General features: G+C 47.4%; 2 protein-coding genes and 1 pseudogene across 2 annotated transcripts; all 3 read right to left on the reverse strand.

Annotated features, from left to right (window-relative positions):
* Positions 1 to 3,270: 3,270 nt before the first annotated feature.
* LOC120689229 (protein FAR1-RELATED SEQUENCE 7-like) lies at positions 3,271 to 7,617 on the reverse strand. Its single transcript, XM_039971543.1, has 11 exons — positions 7,541 to 7,617; positions 7,337 to 7,420; positions 6,809 to 6,865; positions 6,617 to 6,710; positions 6,495 to 6,511; positions 6,218 to 6,376; positions 5,825 to 6,119; positions 5,019 to 5,712; positions 4,445 to 4,902; positions 4,053 to 4,340; positions 3,271 to 3,971 (listed from the first exon to the last, which is right to left on the reverse strand). The coding sequence occupies exons 1-11, from the start codon at positions 7,615 to 7,617 to the stop codon at positions 3,357 to 3,359; spliced, it is 2,838 nt and encodes a 945-aa protein (XP_039827477.1). The 3' UTR covers positions 3,271 to 3,356.
* Positions 7,618 to 8,422: 805 nt separating this feature from the next.
* Positions 8,423 to 8,924, reverse strand: LOC120687558 (cyclin-dependent protein kinase inhibitor SMR9). The gene has a single exon (XM_039969572.1). It carries the CDS (start codon positions 8,835 to 8,837, stop codon positions 8,604 to 8,606), a length of 234 nt encoding a protein of 77 aa, XP_039825506.1. The 5' UTR covers positions 8,838 to 8,924; the 3' UTR covers positions 8,423 to 8,603.
* A 1,944-nt stretch (positions 8,925 to 10,868) lies between these two features.
* On the reverse strand, positions 10,869 to 13,310 carry LOC120687823 (annotated as a pseudogene).
* Positions 13,311 to 14,629: the final 1,319 nt, after the last annotated feature.

Genomic DNA, 14,629 nt, shown 5'->3' on the forward strand with positions numbered 1-14,629 from the left:
TTAGGTACGCTTCCTTAGCCTGCAACCCTTTGCACTTCTCCAAGTGATTGTTAAATTCTTGCATGACTCTTGTCTCGTACCACCGAACCCTGGGGCACCAGCTCCATGGGATGTTGTTGCTCTCTAGATCAACACTGTCCATGTAAAGGAGCTGCCGACAATTGCACCGTCACTAGAAAGTTAATTACAAGATTTCCTCACCATAATAGTTATGGATAAATTTAAAACATTCTAACCTGTAGATATAGCCAACACCCGCCTAGTTTAATTGAATTTGGATTGTTCCTCATGTTCAATTGCACCGTACGGGCACAATTCTGCAGAACTGCCAGGACATAACCACCCCAGTTGCAATCTAACAACTTATTTGGATAAGCGATGAACTGCCATATGCCTCTGGGGACTTCGGCTGTTCTGTTTGGAGGACCGAACAGGTATGCACAACACAGCCCAGCTATAGCAATCATAAAAGTCTCCTCATCATGCGCAGACATATCATCACCATACTGGCGGTACAACACCTTGCGCAAATCATCTAAATCCGGGTACTCCTTGCTGTCGTCAGTTCCAAACCGTTCACGCAAACGACATTTCACATACTCTGATGCTTTACTTGAACTTGTCACTATCTCCCTCCCGATACATCTAATCCCCAAAATTCTTGCAACTGAACCTATGCTCATGCTCACACATGAACCATCCCCTAGTTTCACAGTCATGCTATGCACATCAGTTCTCTTAAGCATCCAGAACACTAAATGCCTGCTATTATGGAAGCCCAGTTTCAAGTACTGCAATCCCCCCAACCCTACCTTGTCTAAAATAGATAATTTCCTCGAGTCGAAAGTGCTTATTACCTCCTGAACAGCATCTGACGATGAGCAGCCATGGAACTTCAAAGGGCAAAAGTCTAGGGGTTCACCTGTTTTGCATCCGTCACCACCACCTGTGCTGCTAGCCCAGACATTACTTGAATCCGTGGGCTTCTTCAGCTTCAGCTTCTCATAGAGCCGCTTTCTTGATTTGGGCTGGCCCCTTCCTTGTCCACTAGCACCCGCTGTGCCTATGGCTCTGCTTCTCGTTGCACTGCGGGTTACCGCACCCCTCCCCACGCTCGTCGGACTCGATCCACCTCCAGGATCCATCTGCTGTCGCTATCGTACACAAATACGCACAAGCATTAAGCCGACGAATGTACGAATGCAAGTGATACGGCTCCACCAAGAACTTTTTCCAACCCTAATCTGGATCAATGATGGGGGGGAATGGAAATGTGTACCTTTGCACGCGAGCCGTAATGGATCGATCAAATATCCGGATTAATTCACGGATCCAATGGTCGATCCTCCGCTCCGCTCATTCTGCAGTGCACCGTGACCCCCTAGCTCCCTTCTGTTTGTTGGGGGGAGGGGTTGGGGATTCTTTGCGGTACTGGCGTTCGGTATTAGTAACGCCTCACGCACTCGTCTTTTTTATTTGGACCGCACAATCTGTATTTTATTTTATTGGACGGCATGACCTCAGCCATCAAGCATCACTTCAGGGGGATAGGTGATCATTAATTCGTATCACTAACACCTTCTTTCTCTGCTATAGTTCTTTTAAAAATAACAGCCTAATAAAATATTCGAAACACTTCATAAGTAATATTCATTCATTTCTTGATCCATCATTACATATGGTTAAGTTTTTCTACAGGTAATTCACACGCATTTTCTAGCCCTCCCAGACGCGCCTTCCAAAACAGTACTCCCTCACAGGTGCTTACACCACAAAAAGCAGGCACATGTGCCCCCCTCCCCATGGTCCCCTACAGGATACCAATGGGTACTGACTTTCCTAGGCTACACTACCACGAACCCTAGTACTCTTCTGCTAAGATCCTTCTGTAATCAAAAGGTACCAACATCAACTGGGGCATGCATGCCTCAATTGCCAAAATGACAAACCTTCCAAAAGCAGTATCCAATCCCCAGGTAGAACTACGAAACCCTAGCCTTCTTAGATGGAGGGCTGCTGGACGCATCGTCATCAACATCATCAGACGGAGCATCATCGACCTTGTACTCTTTGGTGTGGGATGCCGCAATAGACGAATCCGGCTGAATGGGACCTACTGGGTCGTAACCATCACCTGAATCCCCGCACCCCTCGTTTCCATCTCCAATCCCTTTCAACAGCACCTGCAAGTGATTCATGCTTTTTTGTTTTAGCTGTTGGAAATGCTTTCCAGTTAGCTGCAAGACCCATTTGTTCCTTACATTGCTACAACATGCTATGTCGTTAGCAGAGGCGCCCAAGGAGACTCCAATCTGTCCGATAACTGATCCCTGTATTCAGATTGCTCAGAAATAAGAAGTTTACAAAAAAGAAGTAATAGATGAGCCACGAGATGTACATTCCATCAGGTTAACAAATATGTTACCGTATCTGTAGTGGAGAACAGTCCGGATCCACCGCTGCTTGAGTCCCCAACTTCCACCGCGTGCTGCTGCAGCACTACAAACTTTGGCTCATCACCAATTTCCAGATCCGATCCCTTTTTGTCAGCAGAAAAAGAAAACAATTAGCACGGCCGCAAACTCTTTTACAAAGAAAGTTGATGTTTACTTACAACAGATGACAAGCTGCCAGAGTTAGGTTCAGCCATGTTTCAGCCGTTCGGAGCCGATCCCTGTTGGACTGACGACCTCTTCCCTCCTCCTTGAACATCTCGAACTGAGGTCTGCGATATATATACAACCAACGCACTGGTACCACCCAATTTCGAATTTCGAATGCCAAGGCGCCAAAACTACAGAGCGCAACACGACTACCCCTTGGCTCGTGCTTGAACTGTATGTTCCAGACTTCCACACCTGGCACAATGTACTTGATAACACCTGAATGCAGCGTTGTGGTTAATTTTAGATCTGTTTAATTACTATCCCTTACAACGCACTGGTTATTTCCAATTCATTTTCTCATTGGTATTAATAATTAGTGCTCTTTGCACTCCCGCCCAAAGTATTTTTCAATCGCGCCATGATGACCAACGGTGCATCTGCCATCTTTTAATGTTAATAAATTAACATATACCACAGTCCACTACACATATAACTTTCTGTCTCTGAACAAGGCGTTACCACATTATTCATAACCTAAGATATGACACTAAACTGCAAAATTGACAGCTTGTCCTGCCACAAACAATGCACTCACTGGACACCTTCGACTACCTAAACACCACCACTTGTTCATACCAGTACTTCAAACAATTTGATTAAACCACATTTATATTACATTTTCCAGAAGTTCCATACAGCATCAGCTACAGGACACTGCACAAGACAACACACATCAGACAAATTTCAGGCCTACAAGAACATTATTTCAGGATGTACAGCTGCTTGATTCTTTCCACAACGATCAACTGTATGCCCACTGATACCACAACCGCTGCATGTTGGTGGCCTCCGAGCCCTTTTTATTGATGGGTCACGATTCGGACACCGTTGCAATGTGTGCTCATTGCTACGGCACGCGCTACAGAAACGGGGTCGCCTGGAGAGCTTTTCGTGACTAGCTTTGTCCCTTTTGTTACTTGGCCGACCCTGCTCTCTCTTCCGCTTTGGTGCACGCTGAGGAAATTCATTAACCAGACCACATTCCGGCACAGGATCAGAGCTTTCTAGATTGTTATGTGATAGACCCAACCCATCTTTGACTTTAGAAACTTCTGCTAAACACTCTATTCCATCATCCAGTATCTTCATAGCAATGCTGTGGCTTTGTACATTACTATCTCCCATCTCTACAAAACGGAGCGCTTTCAGCATTAGTGACGAATGCCTGAATGTTTGAGCTAACAGAGCAGGGTTGTGCTTTTGGTACTGTGCTAGATCTGCTGGCAACAAATGACGGGCTTGTTTGGTCCACCTCTGCATAATCATGCAATCTGGGATTCTTCGGACACCTGAATTTATCAAAACCTACATACACATATTCAAATTAATGACAGCTAGCTGAAAACCTTTGTGTTACGTACTCAATCAGGCTTTTCATCAACCTACCCGTAGTATGTGGCTGCATGGTAAACCAAAATGTTCAAACAATCCGCACTCGCAGGTGTACTTTGTTGCAAGTTCGTCTACCTCTACTATGTACCTCCCCTTGCACCATCGTTGAACTCTACTCAGATCATAATGTTCAACCTCATAATTTATGCCATCTTCGCATAGACTTGCTTGGTAGAACTCAGATTCTTCTTTGAGCTGGCAGAAAAGCCCAAATACTTTCAGAGTGTATATATTATGGGCATGAACTACAAGAGGGCCACCAGTTGTTACTTTCTTCACATTCTGCAGCAGCAGTAATTAGTTGGCAACTACACATTGAAGGGATCTAACATTTAAAAACTTTGCATGTTTAGGCCAAAAGATGTCTTTCAAAATTGCTAACTTACCAGTTTGTTGCGCCTTTCCTCATAATTTTCATCCTCATCCCTGATATATTGCATCTTCATATATTGCTTCAAAAACTGATGTAGAGTGCAAGCAGGTGAAAGGATATTTTTAAGCATATGGTTGGCGCTTTCACTTCTTTGGGTGCTTGTCATCCTTGCACAGAACACTCCTTTGAAATAACTTTTTACCCATTTCTTCCTTGTTTCATAAATTTGTGCAAGGAAAGCATTGTTCTCAAGCCCATACTCTTTCAAAAGAGTAAGCCAGCTCCCTTCAAATTCTTCAGGTGTCAGCATCTCATTCAGCATGAGATGAAATTTGTCACGGAACTCCTTAATGCTGGTATATTTGGTGCCCACACACTCTTTCACCCTCTTAAGTACATGCCACTTACACCAACGATGTACAGTGTTCCTCCACTCTTCTGCAATAGCCACCTCCATCGCTCGACATTGATCTAGTAAATAAATCAGTTATCCCATCATAATGAAGTTCACAAAAATGTATTATGTCAACTAGTGCACACTTTATAGTGTATCCAACAACTAACCAAAACAGGAAACCATAGGGTACCTGTTAGTATTGTGGAAGGTTCTTTTCCGCCCATGAGTGATGCAAACTCCCTGAAGACCCATTTGAAACTATCTATCTTCTCATCAGTCATTAGCACCCCGCCAAGCAATACAGTTTGGAAATGATTGTTTACTCCAACAAATAAACCAAATGGCATGTCATACAGGTTTGTTTTGAATGTGGTGTCAAAGCTGAGTACGTCACCAAAATGCTCGTATTGCATCCTGCTTCGGCTGTTGGTCCACATTAATGTCTTTATCCTACCATCCTCATCTGTATCAACACTAAACATAAAACCAGGATCATTCCTACGAAGCTCGCTTATCATATTCAAAGTTTTCTTGATATCGTCTTCTGCTTGCTCACGGTTTATCTTCTGACACAGTGTTTTCAAGCATCTCCTTGTTACAGGCACGTTTTGCATGCACCCAAAGAAATCGCCAAGGATGCTATACAGCTTGGTAATACCAATGTTGTTCTCTCTTAACATACGAACCAGATCCTTGGTGTACTTGTCCAGATGATGATGCGATGGCCAATGCTTCTTCTCACCACAGGTTTGTGACAAAGGATGATTATGTTCAGAAATGTGCTCCACAACTACCCAGCCATCATCTTGTGTACGGTGCAAGCGAAGCATCGCTTTGCAGTTGGTTTTCGATGAGCTTGTTTTCACATTTGCATCAGGACTCCCCTACACACAAACAGATCAATCAGCACTTTGATAACAAGTACATTTTATTAACACCTCCATTTATGTGTCATATGGCAATGCAACTGTGTTATAGCAAACAAACATAACTTACCCGACAGCTGCAGTAGAATTCCTGGCCTAGCTGGTACCGTGTTCCATCCGGTTGATTGTTTTTCCTTTTCTTCTCTGACCACCTTTTCTTACCCAACCGGATTCCGAACCCACACTCCCATGAATACAAATTGTAGTACTCATATGCCTCATCACAGTGATCAAATTCTGTCCCAACGCAGGGGTTGATAATATAATCAGTTGTCCGATCAGCAAACTTCAAAAGTGCTCGCTGCAACGCACTCCCCTTAATAGTATTAGGAACCCTACAGTTTAGTCCTTCAGATTTGGTGTTCCTGCCAATTGTTTTAAATGACCCACCAATTCAAACATTGGATGGATGGTTCGGTAAACAAATTTGTATTTCAACAATCAATATTTTACATAAACATACCGTTTCCTCCACACTACGCCTTGCTTTCCTTCAGCTATACCTCTGTGTGAGGTACCTATACTTATGGCACCCTCATCTGCATAGTGTTCAACTCCATCAACTGATAAGGAAACCTCAGCAGCAGCCATATTCAGATCAATAATTTCAGAAGCAGTTCCCCTGGCAGGTGGTTACCAACAACAAACATTTAGTGTGTACCCTTTTTTTCTAGGTTATGATATTTTTTTCAACGCACCTAGCAGAGGTAAGCGGTAGGGAAAACTTTTGTGTTGCGTACTTGGTAATTCCTGATGCCTGAAAATTAACAATTGCCAAGTTTGTGTTGCACTGTATTCCATCTTCATCGTGTATACCTACGCCACAAATGGTACTTCCCATCAATTTACATTGTTCATGAACCCCTTCAGTTTCCATAACATCGCCCTCCTGATCAAATCGTAACTTCTTCACTGCATCTGCTATGCATGTTCCTTGCTTTCGTATCCCTTCATTTCTGTATTAATTGAAACCCAAAAAAAACATGGAATTGCAGTCTGTACAGAATTAATATGAATTTAAATTGATTTAACAAGCAAGTACCTAATCCAGTACCTTTTGGAGGACTTATTGGTCGATCCTATTGTTTCTGCATGCGTCCCAAACTCAGGCCTACGCATGTTAGGCAAAAAAAGTAGTCATTTTCATTAACCCAAGCCGTGTGAATAAAAATTTAGTATTGCAATGTCCACATTGACCAACAAGCGAATAGAATGATTCATACACGCTGCATAAAAGCTTTTGCAAAAGCAAAATTATGCCAACTTATCCATTGGAGTATACATCTATTACATTCTTACTTTTTGCATTCACCTCTATTCCTGTACCACATCACTCACCCCCGCTCTATCCTGCACCTATAGAAGAAGACCCTAAAATGCCCTCCACCAATTGGATGGTTCGTTGGTGTAATGCTCTCCACCAACTAACTAAAACTCACTAAACTGGTAATATCTTGAAATTTGTCCTTCCATACATTTGATTGATCCTGAATTTTTAGATGCACTTGAACCAAGCTAACATGCCACAGCAGCAATAAAATAAACAGGCCATCTATAACTTAAACTGAAAGTACTAACTCACAGAGCATAAGTTTTGACAAAACTGTATGTGTCGAATGCTTCGGTAGGCTGAGCTAATTCAGACCCTGCAAACCCACTATCTTCGCTGCAACAACCAGTAAGACATCTGGTTGAGCCTTTTTTTACTGGAACCAACAAAGCCAAACTTGTAAAATAGTACATAACCGAACGAATGCATCAAAATGTCCAAACTGGTAAAAATTACCTTTCCAACCCAACATTCAAATCTATCCCAGACCCCATGTCTGAAAAGTATTTCCTTCTATCAAATTGTTCCACCATCGCATCCAACCAAGCATCATGGCTTCCTGCAGCATATCTGCTCGACCACCAAAAAAAAAGGGGGGGGGACAAAATGAAAGAGAAAGACCCAATGCCACGCAGAGATTTTTTAGGGGTTAGTTTCAGCAGCTTTTTCCATCCCGAAACCCTTAATCATAATCGGCGTGAGAAATAAGGAACGAAATGAAAAAAGCACAAGGAACAGGCAATGCAAAATTTAGAACAACTAGAAGCGCCTGACCTTCGATTATTCGCTTCTTTACTGCAACAAACTCCGGAATCCACCCTTGCGCCGCTTCCACCTAATGGGGAATTTCCTTCCTCTGCTCCTACACACAGCATGCCTGCCTCCGCAACTCTCGAATGCGTTGCCCCGTACGCAAATATAGCGGTCGGAGTTTCCCTTGAACCAACTAACTCGGCGGACAGACGAACCCGCTCCTTTGGAACGGCCATTGCCGACTAGGGCGACGAACTCGACGACCAGGACCAACTATGCGTTGTTGGATTTTTTTTCCTGATCTATCACGGAGGTAGGACCTTCCTCCCATGTTTTGTTTTCGAATTTTGAACAACAGGCCGCGAATTGGTACAGAGCACCATTACACCTAACCCGCGCCTCCCAGTACAGAACCCTCCGTTCCGATTGGTTCAGGTCCCATCGTATGCTCTACGTATTTGCATGTGTGTCCCCCCACTCCTCTGCCTCAAACTGACATATGCACAGATCTCCAGGCTAGATCACACGGTACAGATAACCCCTCCCAGGATACCCTGGTCCTTATAATCTTCATTCAACTCGCTAGACACTACTAGTAGACACTAGGTAATAATGTACAGTCTCATCAGGGGTACACGCTCCGTACGCTCATAGGGAACGCTACGCGCGCCCAGCTAAACTAGCAACTCTAACAGCGGCCGTGCCATGGTTTGTTTCCAGTGGTGCGTGGCATGGCACGTCGTCGTCGATCGGGGTTCCGATCGATCTAGAGGTTGTGGGCGGCAAAGAAAGCCTCGACGTCGGCGCCGGCGTAGAAGTCCCTGCGGCGCTGCTGCGCGACGACCCCCTCGGGGGCCCTCCTCTTCCTGGGCGCGGGCGGGCAGTCCCCGCCCGCCTGGGCGCCGGCGGGCGTCCTGCACCCGGCCGGCGCCGAGGCCGACGGCGGCGCCTCCTTCGCGTCCGCCTCGCCGCCGCGCCACTGCTCGAGGGGGAGACCCATGGGCGGATGCCTGCCTAGCTCTACCGCGCGCGCGCTGGTGTCGGTTGCTCGGAACTGAAACGCCGGCCGCTTTGTATACCAATGTGAATACAGGAGGGGAGGGCCGGGGCGTGGGATCGGCGAGTGGCCGCAGGGGTGTTTATATAGAGCAAGGGAGTAACGTAGTGTGCGTGGTGGTGGTGGTGGGGTTGTAGGAGAACGTGGGAGCGGGGCGGGCGGCTGACCGGCCGGCGGGAGGGGGTCTCGGCCCGGCCCGGCCGGGTGGGAGTGGGATCGGACGGCCGGATACGCAGCGTGGCGCGAGATGCATGCATGGGAGCACGCCACGCATAGGCGTGCCGTGCCCTGATATGATTCGGGCCGGCCGGCGGATCAGGCCGAATCATATCGTTGAGGCCGCGAGGGCACGCGTCCGCTTGTATCCCGGCGGCCGCGCGCGCTAGCTCTCTGTCCGGACGGATCGGACGGAGGGGACGGCCGGCATGCATGATCTGATGGCCTCCCACGGTTTCGCAACTTCTGGCAGCGAGCCTCGTTGCGTATGGCTGCTGGTTAGTGGTGGTAACTGCTGTTATCAATGACGTACAGGGAGGGAGAACAACGTAACCGATGACGATGAAAGAGGGTTATATAGCACGGTCATCGACCGTACGCGTCGAGCGGCGGCAGTTTCCGGACGACGCAATCAAGCGCCTTAACGCGGGAATTTAGCTAGTCTCCCTTGGGCGGTTGGGCCTACAGCGACGAGAGCGAGGGTTTAATTTCCTGAGAATTTATTGTAATATTTCGTTATTCTTTCTTTGACTTTGAGAAATTAATAAGCTGGAACGGAATGGTAGATCTGAGGACGACGATGCGACACAGTTTTTGGTGGCAAGAGTGCTTTTCAAGATTCTTGCAAGTGTTTTACTTTTTTTAATTAATTTACAGGTGTTGCATTATTTGTAATGTGGTGTTCAGAATATGTCCGTGAGTATCTGGGCCGAATGCGTGCGCTGCTATTTCTCTTTCAACTTTCGGCCCATGCATACCATTTCTCCATTTTCTCTCTCTTTCCTTTTGTTATTACCCTACTGCGGAAGGCCCATCCAAGGCTTGTGCAGTTGAGGTTCAAATGGACTTTGCCGTTGTTTCCATTTTATTGACCTCTTTCTTTCACCTGCTTAATTTCCTACTCACTCGTGCATTTCGTATACTAGAGGACATTAGAATGAAGTCCAATTTTTAGGGAAAATGTGGTTAACATTTCTGTACAAAAAAAATCCTAAAACATATATAGCAATGACAAATTAGGCCTAGGAGGCCTTTTGTAGTGGTACGCTGGTGCACAAATACACAACCCATCATACTGTGCGTTCATTGTGATTTGTGTGCTTATGCATGACCTTGGCATAAAAGAAAACAAATAGGGGTGCATGCAGCTTGGTTCTTATTGACGCATTTCTGAGCCAACACATGAGTCGCACTAGAACGTGTAGCGCGAGGAGGAACTCACTGCAGCCCCTCCTACACAGGCAGGTTAGATCAGTAGTCAGGACCGGGCAGACTGTTTCGCCGGGGTGAACCAGTGAAGATCCGACAAACGCTCGCTCGGGAGCGATCCCGTCAGGACAAGCGCACGCAGGATTATTCGAGGGCCGGTAGGCCACCTAAAACGCCTTCGAACGTCGTTGAGACGCAGGAAGAACAACATGTATGAGGTTTGGACGAGGTAGGGTTTGGAGAAGACAAAAGGCAATGAAAAAAGTAATAGATTACTGGTTTGTTTTTGATCGATTGGATGCCCTCAATCGGCCGTATGTGGCCTTTTATATTTATAGGGTGGGGAGGTCTTGCCAGTTGCCCCGTAATAAATTCATTTACAAATCTAAATCTATATAATTTCTTAATTGTACTCGGACTCTAGGTGAACCGGTCTGACCATCTAGATCCACCGGTCAGACCGATCGGCCTCTGCCGGATCGGCTACGGTGTGGACCGGTTAGACCGCCTGGACGTACCGGTCAGATCGGTTGGTTCAGTCTGATCGACTTATTGTCAATTTTGGTGTCAACACTTAATTGCAAGATTTCTTAGCTAGTTTCAAAATAATTAGCTGCTACTGTAATACATTTAATTGAACTCGATCAAGCAAAGCCCACAGACTTGCTACTGTAACCTATCCAACAAATTAAAAAAGAAACTAAAACTATGATACGTTGATGCCAATTATATTTATCCATACACCACTAGAAACTTGTGGGCAATCTTTTCTCACCCATCGAGGTTCCTTACGATGAGAGGCATCCCATTCTTGGGAGTCAACGAGACGACGTACTTCGGCTTGTGAACATACTTGGGGGACAGCGACAAGGAGAACTTCCTGAGGATCATCGCCATGACGACCTGCGCCTCCGCGACGCCGAAGCTCTCCCAGTGCAGGCTCTCGGGCCGAGGGAGAAGGCCAGCAGCGCGTTGGGGTCCCTGGCGGCCCTCGAGACGCCGTTCTTGAACCTCATGGGGTTGAACTCGTCGGCGTCGGAGCCCCACACCTCCTTGTCCCGCTGCAGCATGCCGATGGGGATCGACACCGCGGTGCCCCGGGGCACCTTGACGCCCTCGAGCACGGCGTCGGAGGTGGCCGTCCGTTGGATGAACACGATCGGGGGGTAGAGCCTCAGCGTCTCGAGCAGAACCATGTGAAGCTGCCACGTACGTGTCTTGATTGAGATTAACATGGATGATCATGAGTTTATTGCCGCATGATGGTATGTGATGCTCGCGTTACATACTTATACATGTCATGATCGAGAGTTGATAGGTTTTCGTACATGTTTTAATCTGGCGAGGACGTCGGTGTTGGGGACGCCGACGCCGCCGTCGCCGTCGCCGGAGAATTCGCGGAGGACCTCCTCCCGGACCTTCTCCTGCCACTGCGGGTGCGTGCTGAGCAGGAACATGGCCCAGACGAGGAGGGTGGCGGTGGTCTCCTGCCCCGCGCCGAAGAAGGTCTTGCACTCGTCGATCACCTCTTGGGTGGTCAGCTTCCCGTCGCTCCCTGTTTGCCGCTCCGGCGACCACGCCTCCAGCATCAGCCCGAGCAGGTCGTCGCCGTAGCCGCCGCCGCCGCCGCCGCAGGTGGCGTCGTCCTTGGCGGCCACCCGCGCCTCCATCATCGCCATGATCTTGGTCCTCACCAGCTTGTCCAGACGCCTCACCTTTAGGTTGCGCCGAGTCGGCAGATACCTAAAATAGTTGGGTACAAATCCGAACTTGTTAATGCCATGATCGAGAAGTGTGGTGGTCGATGGCCATCTGCTGCTGCGTACCAGAGTATCGGGGCATCCAGCATGGCCGCGGCGCCCATGGCCTGCATCTCGTGCAGCAGCTGGAGGACCTCGCCGGCCTCCTGGTCCCTGGTGCCGAACGCCACGCGGCCGATGATCCCTGCTGTGAGGTCGGAGATGGCGCGGTCCACTCGTATCTCCGTCGCTCGCTGAGCGCCACTCTGCAGTATCTGGTCGCACCACCGCCGCGTCATCTGTTCCGTTGCTTCCGCCGTCACTGCCGACATGCTCTGAACACGAGGCAGCAGATCATAACCCAACATGCATGACCGAAGTCAGCTGCTAAATTTGTTCATATATATGTGAATATATAATAAATACAGGTGCGTGCTCGTAATCTGGCGGTGACCTTGATCCTCTCGTGGTTGAAAGCCGGGAGGACAACTTTCCTGTGGCGTTTCCAGTCGTCCCCATTGGCTAGGATGAGCCCGTTGCCCAGGAGGACTTTGAGAATGGGGAGCATGAAGTCCTTGGCGAACAGGCCCGTCCTGTCCGTCAGCACCTCCTTGATCAGCTCTAAATCAACAGAGAAGATTGCAGGGACAGGCCCGATCCAGTACACGAATGTTCTCCCTGAATGGATGAACAATGAGAAGAACTATAATACTCCTACTGGTGGTTCACAGTGTCGATCAAATTTGTTTACCATAGTCCGCGACCCATTTGTGGAACGGCGGCAGCAGGAAGGGCATGATGTCGTGGGAGCCGGCGTCCAGGGGCGGGGCCCCTCGCCGGCGGGCCACCGCCAGCCGCTTCGCCTCCGGCAGGGACCCGACCAGGAACCTGTAGGGCAGGCCCCGGACCCCCTGCCTCGCGAGCGACCGCGCCACGGCCCGCGGCCGCCACACGAGGCGCCACGCCGCGAGCAGCAGCAGCAGCAGCGCCGCTAGGAGAGCCGCCACCAGGCTATTCATTCAGCTCGTATGCACGGTGCGTGGATCCCATCCGTTCTCTTCTCTCCTGGTTGTTGTTCCTGATGATAAGATTGGGAGGTTTCCTCGCCGGCCGGCCTGGCCGCCCGCCCCACGTGTCCGACGTGACTCGTGACCGATGCTGGTTTCTCTCGCAGAAACTCTCCTCTCTGCTTGGTGCGTGTGTGTGTCGAGAGAGTTGGGTTTTATGTGCGCGTAGATCGTGTGATGTCAAGATACACCATGCATGACTATCAAGCATCGGGCTGGAAGCACCTAGTATAGTAGTATATATGTACCTTGTTATCACTGATTTTATTTTCAGAAACAAGGTCCACTCATCCGTGAGACCGGGTTTGAGAAGTCATAGCTGCTGAACCAAAGGAGCTTTTGACTCTCTCTTAGCTACTTTTCCAAAGCTACTTTTCATAAAGCTGCAGCCCACAGTTGTTTTTTTAAAAGTCACAGCCCAACCAAACACACCCTTATTAGTTTTTTTAGAGAACTTTGTGTGTGTGTGTGTCCAAAAGAGCCGTAGGTGCTCCAATCTCCCCAAGCCATCTTCGAACAGGGAGGAGAGGGTGTGGTAGTACGCCGAAGTCGCGGAGATGCCGGTGGATGTTGATATACCAAAATCGTAGAGATCCCGTTCCTCTACAAGAGTTTCGGTAGTCGCGTAGCCTTGTTTAGTCAAAGATAGGTGTTGTTATCCGCCTAAATCGTTAGACTAGGCGCTCAATCTATCCATCTATCTATAAATCTATCTATAAAAAGTTGAAACAACTGAAACCATTTCTCACCAAGATTATGACCACCTACCTCTCACGGAGGCCCCACTTGTCAGGCCAAAATGTTTGGCGAAAGGGAGGGAAGATTGGTTTCGTCAATGTTTTCGACCAAAATTCTAATACTTTTTACACCAATAATTTTCTATATCCACCTCTTGTACCCGCGAATTACTTTTCTTTAACACACACTTTTCTTTCCATTGCACATACATTCACTCATAATTCACATCATTATTTGTTTTGGAAGGATAATAATTGATATCACTGTTCATAGAAGGAAAAGAATAACATGTATTTTTTTGGAAGAAAATAAATGACAACATTGCTTGATGGAAGGAAAATTAAATACGTGCCACAGGCACGTACATCTCCACTAGTAGAGGAAAAGGTTGATCTTAATTGTGGGCTTTCCCTACCGTTGGACTGGAAATCATCTATAGGTTGATCTTAATTGTGAGAGAATTGCTTTCTGCCGTTGGACTGGAAACTACCTATCCAAACTCCTTGGTCTTCATTTAAGATGTCTTGTTCAGTGAGGTCTTGTTTAGTGAGGTCACTTGCTTCTGATAGATCTCTAGCCTTTTGTAGCGGCGATAGGTTGATGAAGACAAGGTCTGTGAAAAATACATTTTTTGTTTGTTTCGAAGATATTGAAAAATACATTACTAATTAATCAAAAAATCTCTAAGTTAAGTACCGTAGAAATCATTAAATCTAGGCAGTCTATTACTATTGACGACAGATCTTAGACAAAGGCACAAACTACT

Source organism: Panicum virgatum, chromosome 9N (genome assembly GCF_016808335.1).
Source record: "Panicum virgatum strain AP13 chromosome 9N, P.virgatum_v5, whole genome shotgun sequence".
Classification (NCBI taxonomy): Eukaryota; Viridiplantae; Streptophyta; class Magnoliopsida; order Poales; family Poaceae; genus Panicum; species Panicum virgatum.

What these genes read in the sequence shown, in the direction of transcription:
- LOC120687558 (XM_039969572.1), bottom strand. Translation starts at nt 8,837, where the DNA reads ATGGGTCTCCCCCTCGAGCAGTGGCGCGGCGGCGAGGCGGACGCGAAG.
- LOC120689229 (XM_039971543.1), bottom strand. Translation starts at nt 7,617, where the DNA reads ATGGTGGAACAATTTGATAGAAGGAAATACTTTTCAGACATGGGGTCT. An exon ending in TTGAATGTTGGGTTGGAAAG is followed by an intron (nt 7,421 to 7,540) that starts GTAATTTTTACC and finishes TGGTTGTTGCAG; the next exon opens with CGAAGATAGTGGGTTTGCAG. An exon ending in AATTCTACTGCAGCTGTCGG is followed by an intron (nt 5,713 to 5,824) that starts GTAAGTTATGTT and finishes GTTTGTGTGTAG; the next exon opens with GGGAGTCCTGATGCAAATGT.